General features: G+C 38.4%; 1 protein-coding gene across 1 annotated transcript in view; it reads right to left on the reverse strand.

Moving 5' to 3' along the window:
- LOC149806183 (putative E3 ubiquitin-protein ligase MGRN1) overlaps positions 1-16151 on the reverse strand; it is a 76616-nt gene extending 60465 nt beyond the window's left edge. The window contains exons 1-2 of the mRNA XM_089951096.1: positions 15960-16151; positions 9445-9563 (exon numbers count right to left, since the gene is read on the reverse strand). Of these exons, the coding sequence (XP_089807222.1) occupies positions 9445-9563; positions 15960-16056 (216 nt within the window). The 5' untranslated portion in view covers positions 16057-16151. The remainder of the gene's footprint in view (positions 1-9444; positions 9564-15959) is intronic.
- Positions 16152-16240: the final 89 nt, after the last annotated feature.

The raw sequence follows: 16240 nt of genomic DNA on the forward strand, positions 1-16240 counted from the left end.
TCCACAAAGAATCGGCTGGTAAACGAAATCCCAGAAAACAAGTCACTAAGACACACACCACTTGTCGTCCCAAATTGAATGGATAAAATTCTTGTAATAATTGATGGTAATGATCCACGGTTTGAATATGGTCATTGAGTTCCTTCCACGGAATCTGTTGGATTACATACGACATAAGTCATGGCATAGCAACCTGTTTTTATAGTCTCTTTGTTTTGGAAGCAATACACGTACTTTCTAGCCAGTGATGTTCGTTTTCCAGTTGGGAATGTAAATCTTGCATACTGTAATCTGAACTTCAGACTTCGATTAGAAGTTTCCTCTTCCGCTAAGTAGATTCCACGTAACAAATGTTGGTAATCCTTTACCTCGTCTTCCTCAATGGGTTGCTCTAGGTGAATCTCGAAGTAACCAAAATGATCAACACGTGGATCATCGGGGGCATGAAAGTACTGAACAAGGTCTGACCACTGAAACAATTTCTGACGAATCAGTTCTCTTATACCATTCAGGTACCAGTGCTTAAAGATCTGGTGACGTAACGGATGCAATTGTTCTTTACGTTTGACTTGTATTTTGATCAGTTCTCGGTAAATGCATTCTCTCAATTCCACAGGCAAGGCACGAATGTTCTCTAGCAAAGTATCCATGAATAGGTCATACTAAATCCTCTTTGGTCTGACACAAGAAATGTACTCTTTGCACAAACATGGTTTCACTTCAGTGTCGAATTTAAATCGTTGAGTCACTAATCTACACATTACAATTCGTTCAGAAGTTTCCTCTTTCACTAAGTTGACATTGTGTTCAAGATGTTGGTAATTCGTTAACTCTTCCTCTGGAATTCGATGCAGTACGTTTACAATGATGTAACTACAATCGTCCATACCAAACCAATCCTTTTTAAAACTAGAGGATCGTTGATCAATGTCTGTCCGATGGAACACTTTCAATTGAATCAATCCTTGTATAGCCTTCAGGTACCAGTGGTTCAAACACCGGTGACGTAACGGATGCAATTGTTCTTTACGTTTCACTTGTATTTTAACCAGCTCTCGGTAAATCCTTTCTCTCAACTCCACAGGCAAAGCACGAATGTTCTCTTGTAAAATATTCATGAATAGGTCAGTCCGTACAATTCACAAAAGTAATCCACATAGTGAGTAATTTCTGACCACTGCCATTCAGGGTAACGTCCAAGAATGTCACTGAACTCTTTTGATGTAAACGGTCTAAAGCGATACAATAGGAGGAATGCACCCTTGACCCAAAGAAATCTAACACACTGGTTGACTTTTTTCACTTTCCTCTTATGAATTTCTCGACACAAAAGTTCTACAGTGACCCATTGAGATTTCACTCTGGCAAACCCCTGCCAAACTTCCTTGTAAATCTTCTCTTGTAGTTCTTTAGGTAATGATTCAATATCGTTTTTGAAATGAAGTTTAAATACTGGTCTCGGTGATGTCCAACATTTGACTCCTAACCAATCTGGTTTCTTCTTCGTCAACGACATGGTAAGTTACTTCAGTGTCTCGGTCCCACTAAGGGTAAGTAACGACAATTCGGTGACCATCGAGCATGTTCTACGTAGGCCGAATCTTGCGGTTCCCAGTGGTGAAGTGACACACCGCAACTGAAGCACCTGACTTTATCTCCTTCGCCCAAATAGAAAAATCCGGCTCTGGCTAATTCTTCGGGGGTCGGGCCTCCCAGATACTTAGGCCATTTTCCTTTGAACGATTGAAGACGATTTTCAAAGTCGCAGTATTCCAACAAACGCACAGGAAACGAATATTCGTCTTTCACAGGTTCGTTTCGATGAGGGTTGGGTGACAGGAACAGGAGTTTGCTCAGGGCTGGATGACATCCGTAGGGGGGTAGACGTGAAGGTGAACATTCCCCTTTAAAACGAAACCCAGTAAAATGTCCAAGAGGACAAGCGGCATCACTTTCGCATCCCACAGGTTTGACACGCACAGCATCACTTTCCATGATAGGGGTAGGGACACTAAAGTTCCCATGATGCTTTACGGCATCGCTCAGGTCACAAGGTACAGCATCATACCCATCGCAAGGCTCACAATCGCACTCGTCTGCAAACTCCGTTACGCAATTACAATGGTAACCACATGGACAATCGCAGTTTCCTTCCGGACATTTTCCGTCGCAATGTCTGGGTCTTATCCATCCAATATTAGTCACACTAGAGGAAGATACAACTTTTTTACAATCCCCAAACTGGAACGATGTCTCTTTCAAAGAATTCATCTTGTTCGCTTGGTCTTGGTAGTCACAATGAACTATCGATCTTGCCTAGGGTTCCTTTTTTATATACAGACCAATACCGACGTGACCGTACGGTAAGGTGAAATGATTGGGAAGTCGAACTCGCTTCTGGTACACGATTTGATAGACTTTTTCCAGGGGTCGACTGACGATGTGGTGAGTGGGTAAACGTACAATCTTGTTCGGTTGGTGAGTGGTCACTTTAAAGTTTCCATCCTCTCCCGATTGCAAGGCTTCTTTCAATACCCCAAAGTTGACCACTCGACTGGTACGATAATTCAGAGTCAGTCCTTTCACTTTGCACGTCGTGTGCACTTCTCCTTGTGGGTCCCGGTATTCGTAGCCGTAATTTTTGGGACCGCCACTGACGAAACTTAGAATCTTGTCGTCGGGATGCTCGTCTGTCCAGGCTCCTAAACGGTCTCCTTCGATGTTAGGGTGATGTTGAATCGGGTGATGGATGTAAATGCAACTGTCCGTGTCAAAGTACAGGACGCGTTCTTCTAACAGTTCTAAAGCTTCGTACAATTTTAAGCGAGCATGAGCTGTCACGTAAGCCGCAATGATGACATTTCCAAAGGGGTCGTCTTGTACAAAGTCCAGATCTTCTTCGTAATTGACCAAGATCAAATTCTCTCGAACGACGTCCACGTGTTTCATGTATTTGGTTTTGTCGTGAATCATCTGGAAGTAGCGGGAAGGTTCTGTCAAATATTCCGTCTTGGGTAAACACGGTCGTTGTGCCATTTTACCCCACAAGCAATTTAACATCACTTTGGCAAACGATCGCCTGCCTTCGTTTTTCTCGATGTGGTCTAAAGAGATGCCTTCTTGTTCGTAGTATTTCTCTTTGAATTGTATTTGGTCTTCGGGAGTGTGACACCAGGAAGGATAGCCGCTGGCTTCTTGCTTCAGTTTCAAAAAGGCATCCACGTAGTCGGCGAAAATGCCTTTCTGACTGGGATCACCCTTGCGGTATTGTTGTGTCTTGGGAAAGTGGCAAATTTCGTACACTTCTAACAGTTGGTATCCCATGTCCAAAGCTTTGAACAATTCTACGCTGACCCAGGTTCCCGTCAAGGCCCGTTCTTCCTGGCTGTGATGACAGGCTGGTCTTGGTTGCACGTTTCGGCACAAGTACGGCACAAGGGAAACATCAGTTTGCCTTGACAATGGTGAGGTAAGACGGGATGGTATAGGTTCGTGGGAGGCAAAACTTTACACTTGATCAAGCCTTCGTATTGTCGAATGTTTTTCAGGTCGATGTGTTCCGTCAGCAATTGCGGGTGCCCTACAGGAAAGCGACAATATTTGCACACGTAGGGATACAGCGAACACACGTCCAAGTATTTGATTTCTTCTCCTTTCTCTTCGTCGGCTTGGTACAGCAAACAGGTGGCATTGGTCCTTCCTCCGTACAAACTATCCCTCGGGTTCAGCGGGTCCATGAACTGGTAACTTTCCATGAGGCGTTTAAACTCGGGATCGGTTTTCATACGGTGATCGTACTCGTGTTCCCACATTTCCACCACTTGGTATCCTTGCTGTTCTAACTTTAGGCGTCGCTGACAAGTGTCCTGGTACAAGTCTTCCATGGTTCGTTGCAAAAACTGATTTTTAGTGCCACGGTCAGGGTAACAAACGGGACATCCGTGAAATAAGCAACCGTTAAACTCGTACACGATCTTGGGGTTTTCTAAGTCCCAGCCATCGACTGAATACGTTCCGATGGTCTTTTCACCCCCTCCGTTGCGGGCATGCTGAATCCACTTGTCTTCCTTGTCGCACAAGTAATGTAACCAACGTAGGGCTTTGACCGAGTATTGACATTTGACAAAGTGGGTCGTTTGAGGGCTGATGACAGCCACGGTGTTTTCAGGCATGAATCGTTGTCGATACACTAGGGAACACGCTTTGACAATGGTGCAAGCTTCTTTCAAAGGATCGACCCCTCCGTGTTCCATGAACAGTTCTCGAAATTTTCCACAGCAACGCCGTAAAATGTCCACGTCGGAACGACAATACTTTAGCATTTCTTCCTGAAAGTCGAAAGGGTCCGAGGCGTGAATCTGGTACCAAGCGTAGAAAGCTTCTCGTTGTTCGGTACGCATGTTGTCGGGGTCGTAATAGTGAGCCTCAGGCAAATGGGGTAGAACGGCGTGTTGATTGGCTTCCGTATTGAAAAAGTGTGGAAAGTACCCTTTAGCCATTTCTGTCATTCCAAACGTTTTAGGCATTCGACTCAAAGGCATAGCCAAGTAACTCATCGAATCTTTAAACTGCACTTGTCCCACTTGCATGAAAATGATTTTGGCTCCGTTCAAAGTCACTTTAGGACGCTCGGTGCCTTGTTCCGTATAGTATCTGAGAAGAAACTGTCCATCGTATCCGGAAAAATTGTGAGCCATCACTGTGGCATGACGATGACAATTTCCGTAACGTTCGATGTCCTCTTGGCTCCACGTCTTGTCGATGGGGTCTAAGACCCATCAGGCAAAATCGACTAACGTGTTTGGTCCCCGAAAGATTTTTTCACGTCCTCCAGGAATCTTGCTGCAGTGAGGGCAATGACTGAAGATAGGTTCTTGAATGCACTTCTCGCACGCTCGATGAGCCATGCAGAAATTAGGGATGTGAATGCCAGTCTCTTGCATGCATTCGAAATCGAAAAAGATGAAATTGCCTTTCTTCTTGTGACCGTCCTCTTTCCCTGGTGGGGGTTGGTATTTTTGCACGTAACATTCGTGTTCCAAGTCCACGATGTGGTGACAAATGTGACATTTTTTCTTTCCTGAACATGCGTGTGCCTTGGTATTATTGGTACGTATGACTTGTTCACACGTAGAGCACAATCTCAGGAGTTGACAAGCGCATTTCTTCTGTGAATCTTGCGTCTTCAGATGTTGTTGGTAACAGGTAGGGCTGACAAACATGCGCAGACAAGTTGAACAAGGCACTGGTTCTTCGCTCAGACAGGGTGAAGAGGCCAAACATCCTGGGCATTTCGATCCACAGTGCTTGTGTTGCTCTCGATTGTTATAACCATAATCACATTTCTCACAATAATAACCGTATCCTAGGAATCCAGTGATAATGGTAATGGTATCGAAATGGCCATCGTGATGATAAACATGAATGTATTTTCCGTCCTTAAAGTCTTGGCCTCGAAACAACAGAGGTCCGCGCACTTCTTGAGGGTGCACTTTCAAGGTGTATCGTGGAGCTAGGGCATCTTGCAATTTTTGCATCTCAGGAATGCCACAGGGTGTGTCTTTGGACAGGCCAGCTTGTTGTAACAGGAGTTCTGCTTCCTTTCGTTGTTTGGCTCGGTCGGATTGTTGAATAGTTTTCCAGGTTCTTTTCCATTCTACCGTGTTGTTCTTGTTGGCATAGGTTCGTCCCACCACGATGGCACGGGCTAAACACATCTGGTCATGAGGGTTGTTAATTCGGACGAGACTTGTTTTGGTGTTGCGAAGGTCGTCCACCAATAACATCTTTTTGCGTCCTGTCCCTTGAGGAGGAGAGATGTGGGTCATGTCCAGTGTGGCTTTACCATCGGTGATGTCAAACTGGTCATTAGATTGTTGTACGTGTTGAATCTTGTCCATGACTTTGGAAGCAGTCAATTCTGCAGGGGTGCTAAACTCGATCCAAACAGGGGATTTCAAACCGTCGTGTTGTATGGAAAGTCTCAAGCGATCGTCTTCTTTGGGTTGACATTGTCGCTTGAGTGCAGTGAGCAAAGAATCCCACACCTCAGTGATGAACACTTCTGCTTTCTCTAACGGCACTTCAGCCTTGAAATCTTTAAACTTCACTGTGTATTTGTAAGCCGTGGTTCTAAATTTTCTAGAGGAGCGCTTTTCCGTCTCTCGAATGGAATAGTATTTTTCAGGGTTGACTAAGGGTGGTGAACTTGGTTTAGAGGGTTCGTATTCTGGTTCACTCATGTCCTCTTCAAAATCACTGGCATGAATTTGTGCCAAGATTTCAGCCCTGGTACGAGGCGATAGATCACGTTTCTGCCTCGTACTTTCTTCTTTCTTCTCGAATGAATTAGATCGTTTCATCTTGAAAGCAAAAAGTCAAATGACTCAAGTTCAAACACCATGAGCTACTTTATAGTCATAGCAGACCAGCGTATATAAAAGGGTGCGTGTCTTGTCCTTTCACTATTCATTTCACTCTCAAGCCGAGCACAACGATGGAAGAGACTAACCAGATGGAACGTTTCGTCAGAGCTTTGCGAGGGGTCATTAGAAAATTCTCTTCAGACCAGCCTACGGACTACTCTCCTTCCTTTAGAGATAAAAGTCAAGATACTTGCTGTATCTGTCAGAAGAAAGGGCATTGGTCTTCAGAGTGTCCAGACCGTCAAAAAAGAACAAAAACAGGGACTAAAAAAGACAAAAGTCAAGATACCTGTTATTATTGTAAAGAAAAAGGACATTGGTCTCCAGATTGCCCAAAAAAGAAACAAGAGGAGTCAGAAGAAAAGAGGGATTCTTCAGAAGAAGAGAGGAATTCTTCGGAAGAAGAGAGAGATTCTTCAGAGGAAGAAGAGGAAGAAAAAAGACAATTCTATTTACAAGAGGCAAAGAAACAGGAAAAGAAGAAAAGAAGAAGGGAAGAAAATGAGGAAAAGACGGTGAAGAAATTCAAAAAAACAGAGAGACTAAAGAAGGAGAAAGAAGAAGTCAATGAACTTTTTATTAAAGTGTCGTGTTGTGAATTGTGAATTGGATTGTAAAAAAATGGATAAAAGAATAAATGAATGATATAAGGTAAGAGTCTTTGAGTTATGATTTTAAAATAAGAACGTACACTCACGCACTCATACACAGACACGTACTATAAGGGTAAAATGGGTGGGTTTTTTTTGAGTTATTGGCAAATTGAAATTGTATTTCTTTTTGAGAAATGTGGGTGGCCCTGAAAAGGGCCTTTCTATTTTGGTGTAGGGGTGAGTTTAAGCAATCAACTTTAACTGCCTTATGCCTTTGCCACGGCCAAGGCCTACTTCTGGACTGCGTAATGTTGATGATGATTGGGTTGAAATCACTAAGGGTGGTACGGTAGGCTTAGTCACAGGGTTGACGTGTTTAGCTCGGGAAGGTCGTATTCTCTTCGGTCGTGATAAAGAAGTCTGATACATTTGTTTCAGACTTCTTGACTCCGCTAAAATGTCCAACAGTACCGTGACCGTTTGATTTTCACCCTCTTGTTTCTTTGCTGCTACTTCTTCTTGCTGTTGTTGCTGTTGTTTTTTTCTTACCTCTTCTTCTTGTTGCTGTTGCTGTAGGAGAAAAGCCTGTTCCGCTTCCTTTTGTCGTTGTATAAATTTCTCCAATTCTTCTTTTTGTCTCTGTCTAAAATTCTCCACTTGCGGTAATGAAGAAGGTAACGAAGGTTCCGGAACAAATTCTTGCGAGGAGAGAAAATCCACAAAATCCCAATTCACCTCTTCTGAAAGTAAGTCCAGGTTCCCTTGGGCAGTCTCCCCTGTTGGTGCACCCCAATGGATCGTTTTCTGAGTTTCCGTCATGTTGAATCACTGTCGCATATATTGACTGCACACAAGCGCTAGCGAATCTATATAGACTACGTGACGTCACAGACTGCTCTCTTCGGATTGGATGCGGGCTGACTGAATTTCGTAACGCGTGTTCGGATTGGTGAATGAACTCAATCCGTTTCAATCCTACCTGTACCTATAAATAAGCGCAGTTCAGTGCATTGATTCACCTGTTCTCGTCGCTTCAAGATGTGGACCACAGTTGAGTCATCCACCCTTGTGTCTTCCATGATGCTTCGGACAGACTTGCTCATGTATGTCCGATCCAAGTGGACCGTTGTCCACAGGACAAACACCAGCCTGTGGATACGTAGGATTTACGTGGAGAGGCAAGGATGCCTGAAAAGAGTGCTGGTTTACGGGCCAACAGTGAGACGCAGCCTAAGGACAAGAAGAAGACCAATGCGGTGTCCTTTATGTTAATGAATACATTAACATAAACCCAAAGGCCCTTTTCAGGGCCAGCCATATTTCTTGAAAAGAGATAGCCTTTGAATTGCCTACCCCTTTTTTAAAAATTTAAATTTAAATTTAAATTTAAAAAAAATTTTTTTTTAAAAAAAAAAATCCCATGTTCCATTCCCCTTGACGCTAGATTGTCCCACGATTTATTCCCATGTTAAATTCCCCTTGACGCTAGATTGTCCCACGATTTTTCTCCATGTTAATTTTCCATTGACGCCAGATTGTCCCAAGGGTTTTTTTAATGCTTTTTCCCATTGACGCTAGGGTATCCCCTTTCACTACTGACATAAACTATAAAACACTATAGGTGTAGCTACAAAAATTCAGACATCGGTAGCCATCCTATTTTTGTATTAAAAAAATATTTCAATTTAGAACAATATGAGTGGTCATTTTTACGAGGATTAAATAAAGGTCGGTGGAGTTTATCCTTGTTTTCGCAATGCAGTCATTAATAGCAGTGTCGAAATGTATATTTTGCCAAGACATCGTGGTTGCTGTCACGTTCAGCAGGTGGTCACTCATAACAGCATTTATATAATAAAATCAATCCGTGCATTACAATTGTGGTCGCTCATAGCAGAGGTCTCTCATAGCAGTTTTTACTGTACTAACATATTGTTTAATAATACAAAAATTTGGGCTGGAAGCATAACACCTGGTTTAAAGACCAAGATGGGGTTTATGGGAGGATCTACTCAGCTTAACATTTTCTTTCTGACTGAAAATGAACAGAATATGGAATAAACACCTAATCTGTCAACTAGGCCAAAACTTAATTTGTCTTCCTGGATAGCCAACTATCCCTGTTTCTCACTGCTGACCTCAAACCTTTTCTCTCCTCAAGGGGTAAAACAAATTCCTGAAATTGATTTGTGCATGTAATCAAGTGTTTAGTATATTTTATATACTAATCATTATATATATATATATATATATATATATATATATATATTGTTTTTAAAAATATACCTACCCTAACTATAAAACCAGTGCAATAGGAAATAAACAGTTTTTAAAGGCCTTTTGTGCCTGAATTTAATTTGTTACTATCTAACACCTATAAAAGTAAAATAACTCTTTTTCAATCCTCCTACTATTCATGTACTTACTGGGACTGGTTTGTTTCCAAGATAATTGAGGTCACTGTTTTCTCCAAACAGATAAGCTTCTGGCTGAGTCATATCAAATCTCTCCCCACCCATTATGAAATGGGTCCCAAAATAGCTTCCTGCAAAAAAGCATAAATATTCAGTTACAAGCAATTAAATTCCTTTCTGCAATTATATTAAGCATAATCATTTTGAAACATCTGATTAAAGCATTTGTCCGGGGCTTTCCAAATGCCTTGCAAGTCAGACAGGTGTGTGTTGTCATGCCTTCATTTTGTCACCACACCTAAATTTCTTGCTGCCATGCTATAAAGTTACTAAATAAATATCCAAATTATAATAATTTCAATGATAACTGGAGCTAGATTGTTACTTTCTTCAGTTATTCACAAAGTTTCTTTAATTTTTTTCTAGTCTTCTCTCTAAAACTTTTTTACACTGGTGGAAAGTGGAAAATTTCTTTGCCTGAATGAACCTAAAATGGAAGGGATTCTATGAAGTTCTATCTGCCAGCAATAAATTAATCTTTTAGTGCTATTCCTTTAGGAAATAATTCAATAAATTGTTTTATTTTATCCCAGGACTCTAAAACTAATTGCACTTTTTAAATTTGATTGGGTAATTTGTGAACACTGCAAAATTAAAACTTACGATATAAAAAATTGTCTTAATCATCAGGATGTTAATTATGCCATTTCAGAATTATGGGTAAAACAGCTGACTAATTTAAAGTACTTTTATAATTATATGTCACATCTAAGAGTCACATGAAAAACACGATTTTTGATTCACAAATTCTCACACTACAGCTTGTGTTTTACCAGTGTTATGTATATTTAATTTATATTGTGTGCTTAACCTTAGTCCATGATTGAGGGGAGAGTTTTGGCCTTCCTGACTTTTGTCCTTTTCTTTAAAAGAATGTTTATTTGGATTTGAGTATATTGTTTTTTCCTTGAGAAATTCAAATGTGTCTTAGGTCAAGCGAAATAGTATATGTAACAAAGTCTTCAAACCTGTTCATACCAGTCATTGGGAATCTATGATCAAAGCTTTTACTTTGATATATTTTGCTCATAGGAAACATTTAACCATTGGAATTACAAAGTGCTCACAGACTTTTTGGATTTAAAACACTACTTTGGGAATATTGTCCATTCTTTGAAAGAGATTCTGGATTCTATCACTGTGATACATCAAGACTATTGGTACATCAGCACATTTTCGACTATAGGATTTCATTAGGAATTTCTATATATTTAGACTTGTGAAAGAACATTTAGGATTTAATTCAAAATACAGTACATTTTATGATTTTCACTTTTTCATCAATGGAAATATATTGCATTTTGAATTTTACTAAACTTGCTGATTTCATTAATCTTCTGAAAAAAAGAGAGATTGTATTGTCGTTATGTATGCCCAAAACCAGTACCTGAATAAATGGTAAACAGGTATGATTTCACACTTAATGTTGATGAAATATTATCACCCTGGGCAGTTTTTACAGTTAACTGTCATAGCTACAATAAACAACCATCTCTCCACAGATTACTTACTGATAATAAATACTGTAAATACTATCCTACATACTGCAAACATGAAGCTGGCTGCTGTAAACGTCATACTACATACCGTAAACATCATACCAACTGAGACATTCTGGAGATTATGACATCTGTCAAAACAACATCAATACTCAGAATCGGAGGAGATACACAAACAGCATTTTTAAATACATATAAAAAGTCAACAAGATCATGAATAAAATCTGAACATTAGTAGCATCCAGCCCCTAATGAGTACAAAGATGAACAGTAATGATACCTGAACATTAGTATCATCCAGCCCCTAATGAGTACAAAGATGAACAGTAACGATACGTGCAGCATCAAAACACTCCAACAAACCACTGAGAAGACCGAAGTCAACAACTACATGTTAATATAGTAAAACCTGTCTTGACAGACTTCCCCTTCTGCCAACAAAAATGGTCTCTCAAGACAGATGGATTTTCATAATAGGTTTGTACAAAAAGATCAGTTTCCAGGCTCAATTTCAGCGCTCTTTAAGAAGGAAAAATAACAACAATTATTGTACACAAATTTTATTCTTTATTAATAGTTTTTGTGAAAATAATGAATGAATATGAAATCAAAATTACACACTGATAAAGATATACATCTATCACTGAACATGAATCACATTTATATTTTAACATCACAAGTACTTGTATTATCATATGATTTTTTTTAACCAACATTTCAACTAGTTTGTGACTGGTCTCAATTACATTAATTATTTCCTCCAATGTTAAAATGTGGTTCTTTTTAGTTGGCAGGTTCTGCCATTGTTACTGAGGTGCTAGGTGCTAAAATTATCAGTGCTCAACTGAAATAAAGACTGTAATGACAGTTTTGGTCAGGCTTTGGGGAAATATGAAATATATACATGTACACCGTACATGTACCAGTGAATGCCAAGAAAACGGACATAATAACTTGTCCAGAAACAGAATGATTTATTCAGAGACATAAGTCAATGGCTCAATTCACAGATGACATAAAGGGATTAACTTTATCATCAGAGAAAACGGCCACACCAACTTAACAGACAATGCCTTGGTGTGTGTAATGTAATTACATTAACATCGAATAAAAGCAACAAACAACAACTTTCGAATCCAGGAAACAATTCTCATTTGCTGATTTTAATAGACAAAGACTTCATCAAAGACTTCATTCACCCCCAAACAGAAAAGATAACTAATGCAACCACTAATTGACTTCAGCACTACAACTGCAGTTTGTGACATGCACTTTAGCCTGGTTTACAGCCTACAACAATGATGCTAAATGCCTGACAAGTGAAATTTAAACCAGTACACATTCTCTTTTTCTTTCTTTAGTTGTTTGTTTGTTTTTGACCAGAACAGTCTTTAGTTTTCAAGTGGTCGCTGTTACAAATTACTAAATAACAGTGGTGTTTTTTGTCTGTTCTCATGATATAATTGTTAAAAGTGTTGGAACAATCTCCATGTAGTCTAGTCTGTTTTACAATTATACAATATATGATGCTATAAGCATGACCTCTATACAATTTCAGAAATCAGCAGCCAGCCAATATTTTTTTAAAGAACATTCTAAGCAGTCATAGTTAAAAAAGATCAAAGGTCAATGGTGTTTATCTGTTTTTGTGATGTAGTCATTTACAGCAGTGTCAAAATGTATATTCTGCCCAGACATTTTGATCACTGGTCTCATTTAGCAGATGGTCACTCACAACTGCATTTATATAATAAAATCAATTATTGCATTATGAATGTGAATGCTCTAAGGTTGCTCAAGACATGCTTTTCCCAAAATTTCAAGCTGCTGAACTGTATGCCTTGTTCAAGGACTGTAATCACCTATTTCAAGAATGCTGATAGTAAGCATGAATAGATAAGATAATTCTTTCATTATACAATAAATCCATCATCTGCATCCCAAGTCATAGACAATTTTATCTTAAATGATCTGTCAGAAATGCTATTGCTGACCAATAAAATATTCCTCAAAGATTTAAGCTTGGTCTACTTATGTCTATGTAAGCTACCTTGCCAGGAATTGCAGATATAATCACTTCTCAATTGTTTTTTAATTTCTTGGATTTTTATTTGGCAATGGTTTCTTTCATTTATCTATCTACACTGGTACTCAACATACAAAACTGGTTTCAAATCAATCACAAATGGTATCCAATACTGTATCGAAAATTTGTTTAATGCAAACAGCCTGACGTAAAAATGATTGAAGTTCCACTTACAAAAGCTTTAACATTTACAAAACATTCTTTTCTCATTATAAGAAACAGTATGCATTCATCTTGCAGTGGTCGAAGTACTCACAATGTTAAAACTGTATGTTGTTTCTGGTTTCTCCTTGTCAAAATGCAGTCTCCACTGTTCCACCTATTTCAAGTCATTTATTATTTTAGTAATTAGCTTTAATTTTTTTAGCTGGTTTTACATCTGCTTTTCATAAAGAATCTTTAAATATTTAAGAGTTAAACATTACTGGCAATAATAACACAGACAATAATGTGATTGTTCAATGGAGACCACTCTCCAGGCTCATACCAACTTCTAGCACTTTCTGTATGTGCCAAAAATGTACATCCCAAAAGCCTTGAACTTTTGAGAGTCATTCATATGCTGTTTCATTTTACTTAAGAAAAGTATCAAATAATTTATGTCCATTTAAAATAAACTCTCTTTTTCAGTTTTCATCAGTTTGCATTCATACATTTTTAGAGGGCGAGTTTTTTTACTCCAGTAGACTCTAATAATCGTAAAAAATTATAAAATGGTACAAAACATCATTGATTTTTCCTTCATGTGATCATGTCTGAAATATATTACCAAAGCCTTCTTGATAAATGTTGCAAAACATCCGTAACGTAAAATGGATTTTATTATGCTATTTATATACCATGCATTTATGAAATTAAAATTAACTTGAAAGTAATATAAAAAAAACATAAAAAGAAATAATAAACTCAGGTAAAGAATACCAGCGCATGTAGACATATAATTTAATAATTAGTTATATAATCGACTTAAAAGAAACAATATATAAAACATGCAATATTATTAAAGTAAAAGATATTTTGCTATTGATGTGAATGATTACTATGATTTCATGACTACATAAAGTGGTGTTTGTTTCTAACAAATTCAAGATATCGTAAGTCAAAATATTTCTTATGTTTCGTGTTTGCTGAGTAAAGACACAACATGTTCGAGTAAAGGTTCTACATACATTTAAAACCGGTGAACTTTTCAAAACTTGTTAAATCTAACATAAGCATCCTTCGTTCTGAACCGATCTGGTGGCATCGTGGTTAGAGCATCTGCCTCAGATGTGGGAGGTCATGGGTTCGATCCCCAGCCTAATTATACCAAAGACTCAAACAAATGGTACTAACAGCTGCCTTGCTTGGCACTCAGCATGAAAAGGTTAGTGTTAGGACTGGTCGGCCTGGTCTTAGGATAACATGACTGGGTGGGACATCATGCTACATGCCTGCAGCATTGATGCTCCAGTGTTAGACATCACTATAAACTGCCACATTGCAGACATCATAGCGATATGACTGAAAAATTGTTAAAGCTATGTTAAAAATCCAAATCACACACATACACACCTTTCATTCTGCAGATAGATGAAGCCACAAATGAAAGTATTTTTGTTTGTTTTCAATGTTCTGAGTAGCACTAACATATGTTAGAGTATAATTTTCTAGAATGACTTCTTAAAAGCCTGTTTTCCAAGGTGCACTTTTGTCTAGTCCTATAATGTAAGACACATCACCTGATATTTTTGTTCTGGGTGTGTGTAGCATGTTTTGATGTCGACTAAAAGTAACGAAAGTCAAATTTTCAGAAATATCACACATAACTGGCAACCAACAACGATGCTTTCATAGAAAGTAAAGTTATAATGTTTTTGGAAAGCTATGAAAGCCGAAATCTGGTTAAGTTGAAATATTTGTTAATGAAATGAATAAAAATATATTATGCTTACTGGAAGTGTAAAGCAATGTTTCATTCAAGAAACATATCCGCCACATGAACCTACTTAAACATACTTTGGCATACCTCAACAACCGTCACATTGCAACAAATTCAAATGTATGTCAATGGAACATGAAAATGCGTCCATTTGCTAGTGTCATATTTTCATACTGCCAGGATAAAGACAGCACAGTAAGTATATTAATTACACATAAATTAGTGGAATATATGCTGCCAAATGTGTGAGATATTCCTGAAACTTTGACTACTTGTTCCAATGTCCATGACATCGGAACATGCAATACAAGCCCATTATTTGGACAGTAAGACAAATCACTTAAACAAAAACAACATGTGCTATGTCTTACTTTGTAGGACTAACTTTTGTCGCATCAAGATTGATGCTATGTAGTATGATAGAGTTTTTTACGGCATGTTTGACAAACGTCTCCTCATTCAATCAAAAACATTTGCTAATTTCAATGGTAGTCATCATCTTTAAATGTTGTTACGACCATTTTTCAAAAAGTAAACGTACGATTTGGTACGAGATCATTTTATTTTTTGTTTTTTTACTTCAAATAGATAATCACTATTTGCCTTATAAATAAAATAAGTAGATTTTTATTTTATTCACAAGACAAAATATACAATCCAAAATTCAATGTTTTGGAATATTTTATAATTTTGACCATTATTGGGTCTACTGAAGCCAAACGAAGCCCCGGTTTTTAGATGCTGTACCAGACACCATTTGCAATTATCTTCTTATACAAATCGGGATATACAGTTGTAGAAAACTTCTGTTACATTTCTTATGACATTGGTAATAAATAAACATCAGAACATTATGCTAAACTTTGTGAAAGTCATGCATTATCTTACTGGTGTAATAATAAAATGCAGACCCAGTGCCCCAAATCATTTTGCTTGTGATAATTGCATAAGTGTAATAAACCTGTTTTGGGAGGATATTTGTAAGCGTTGTTGGAGAGTATGTCTACCACTTCAACTCCACCATTTCTTCTGCTAAGCGTGCTTGTAAAAGCCCCCATTCTTTTCTGAAGAAAAGGTGTATTAAGAGTCTAATATTGTACAACACCACAATAAACCTCAAATGGACGATCAGTGCAAATTACACACTTCCGTGCATACTACGTCACCATAGAATGTGTTCGTTTTCTGTGTACACCATTTACGTCAAAAGTTGATAGTATTATTAAAAATATATTTACATAT

This window comes from Sinohyriopsis cumingii, chromosome 2 (assembly GCF_028554795.1).
Source record: "Sinohyriopsis cumingii isolate HCF-2022 chromosome 2, ASM2855479v2, whole genome shotgun sequence".
Taxonomy (NCBI): Eukaryota; Metazoa; Mollusca; class Bivalvia; order Unionida; family Unionidae; genus Sinohyriopsis; species Sinohyriopsis cumingii.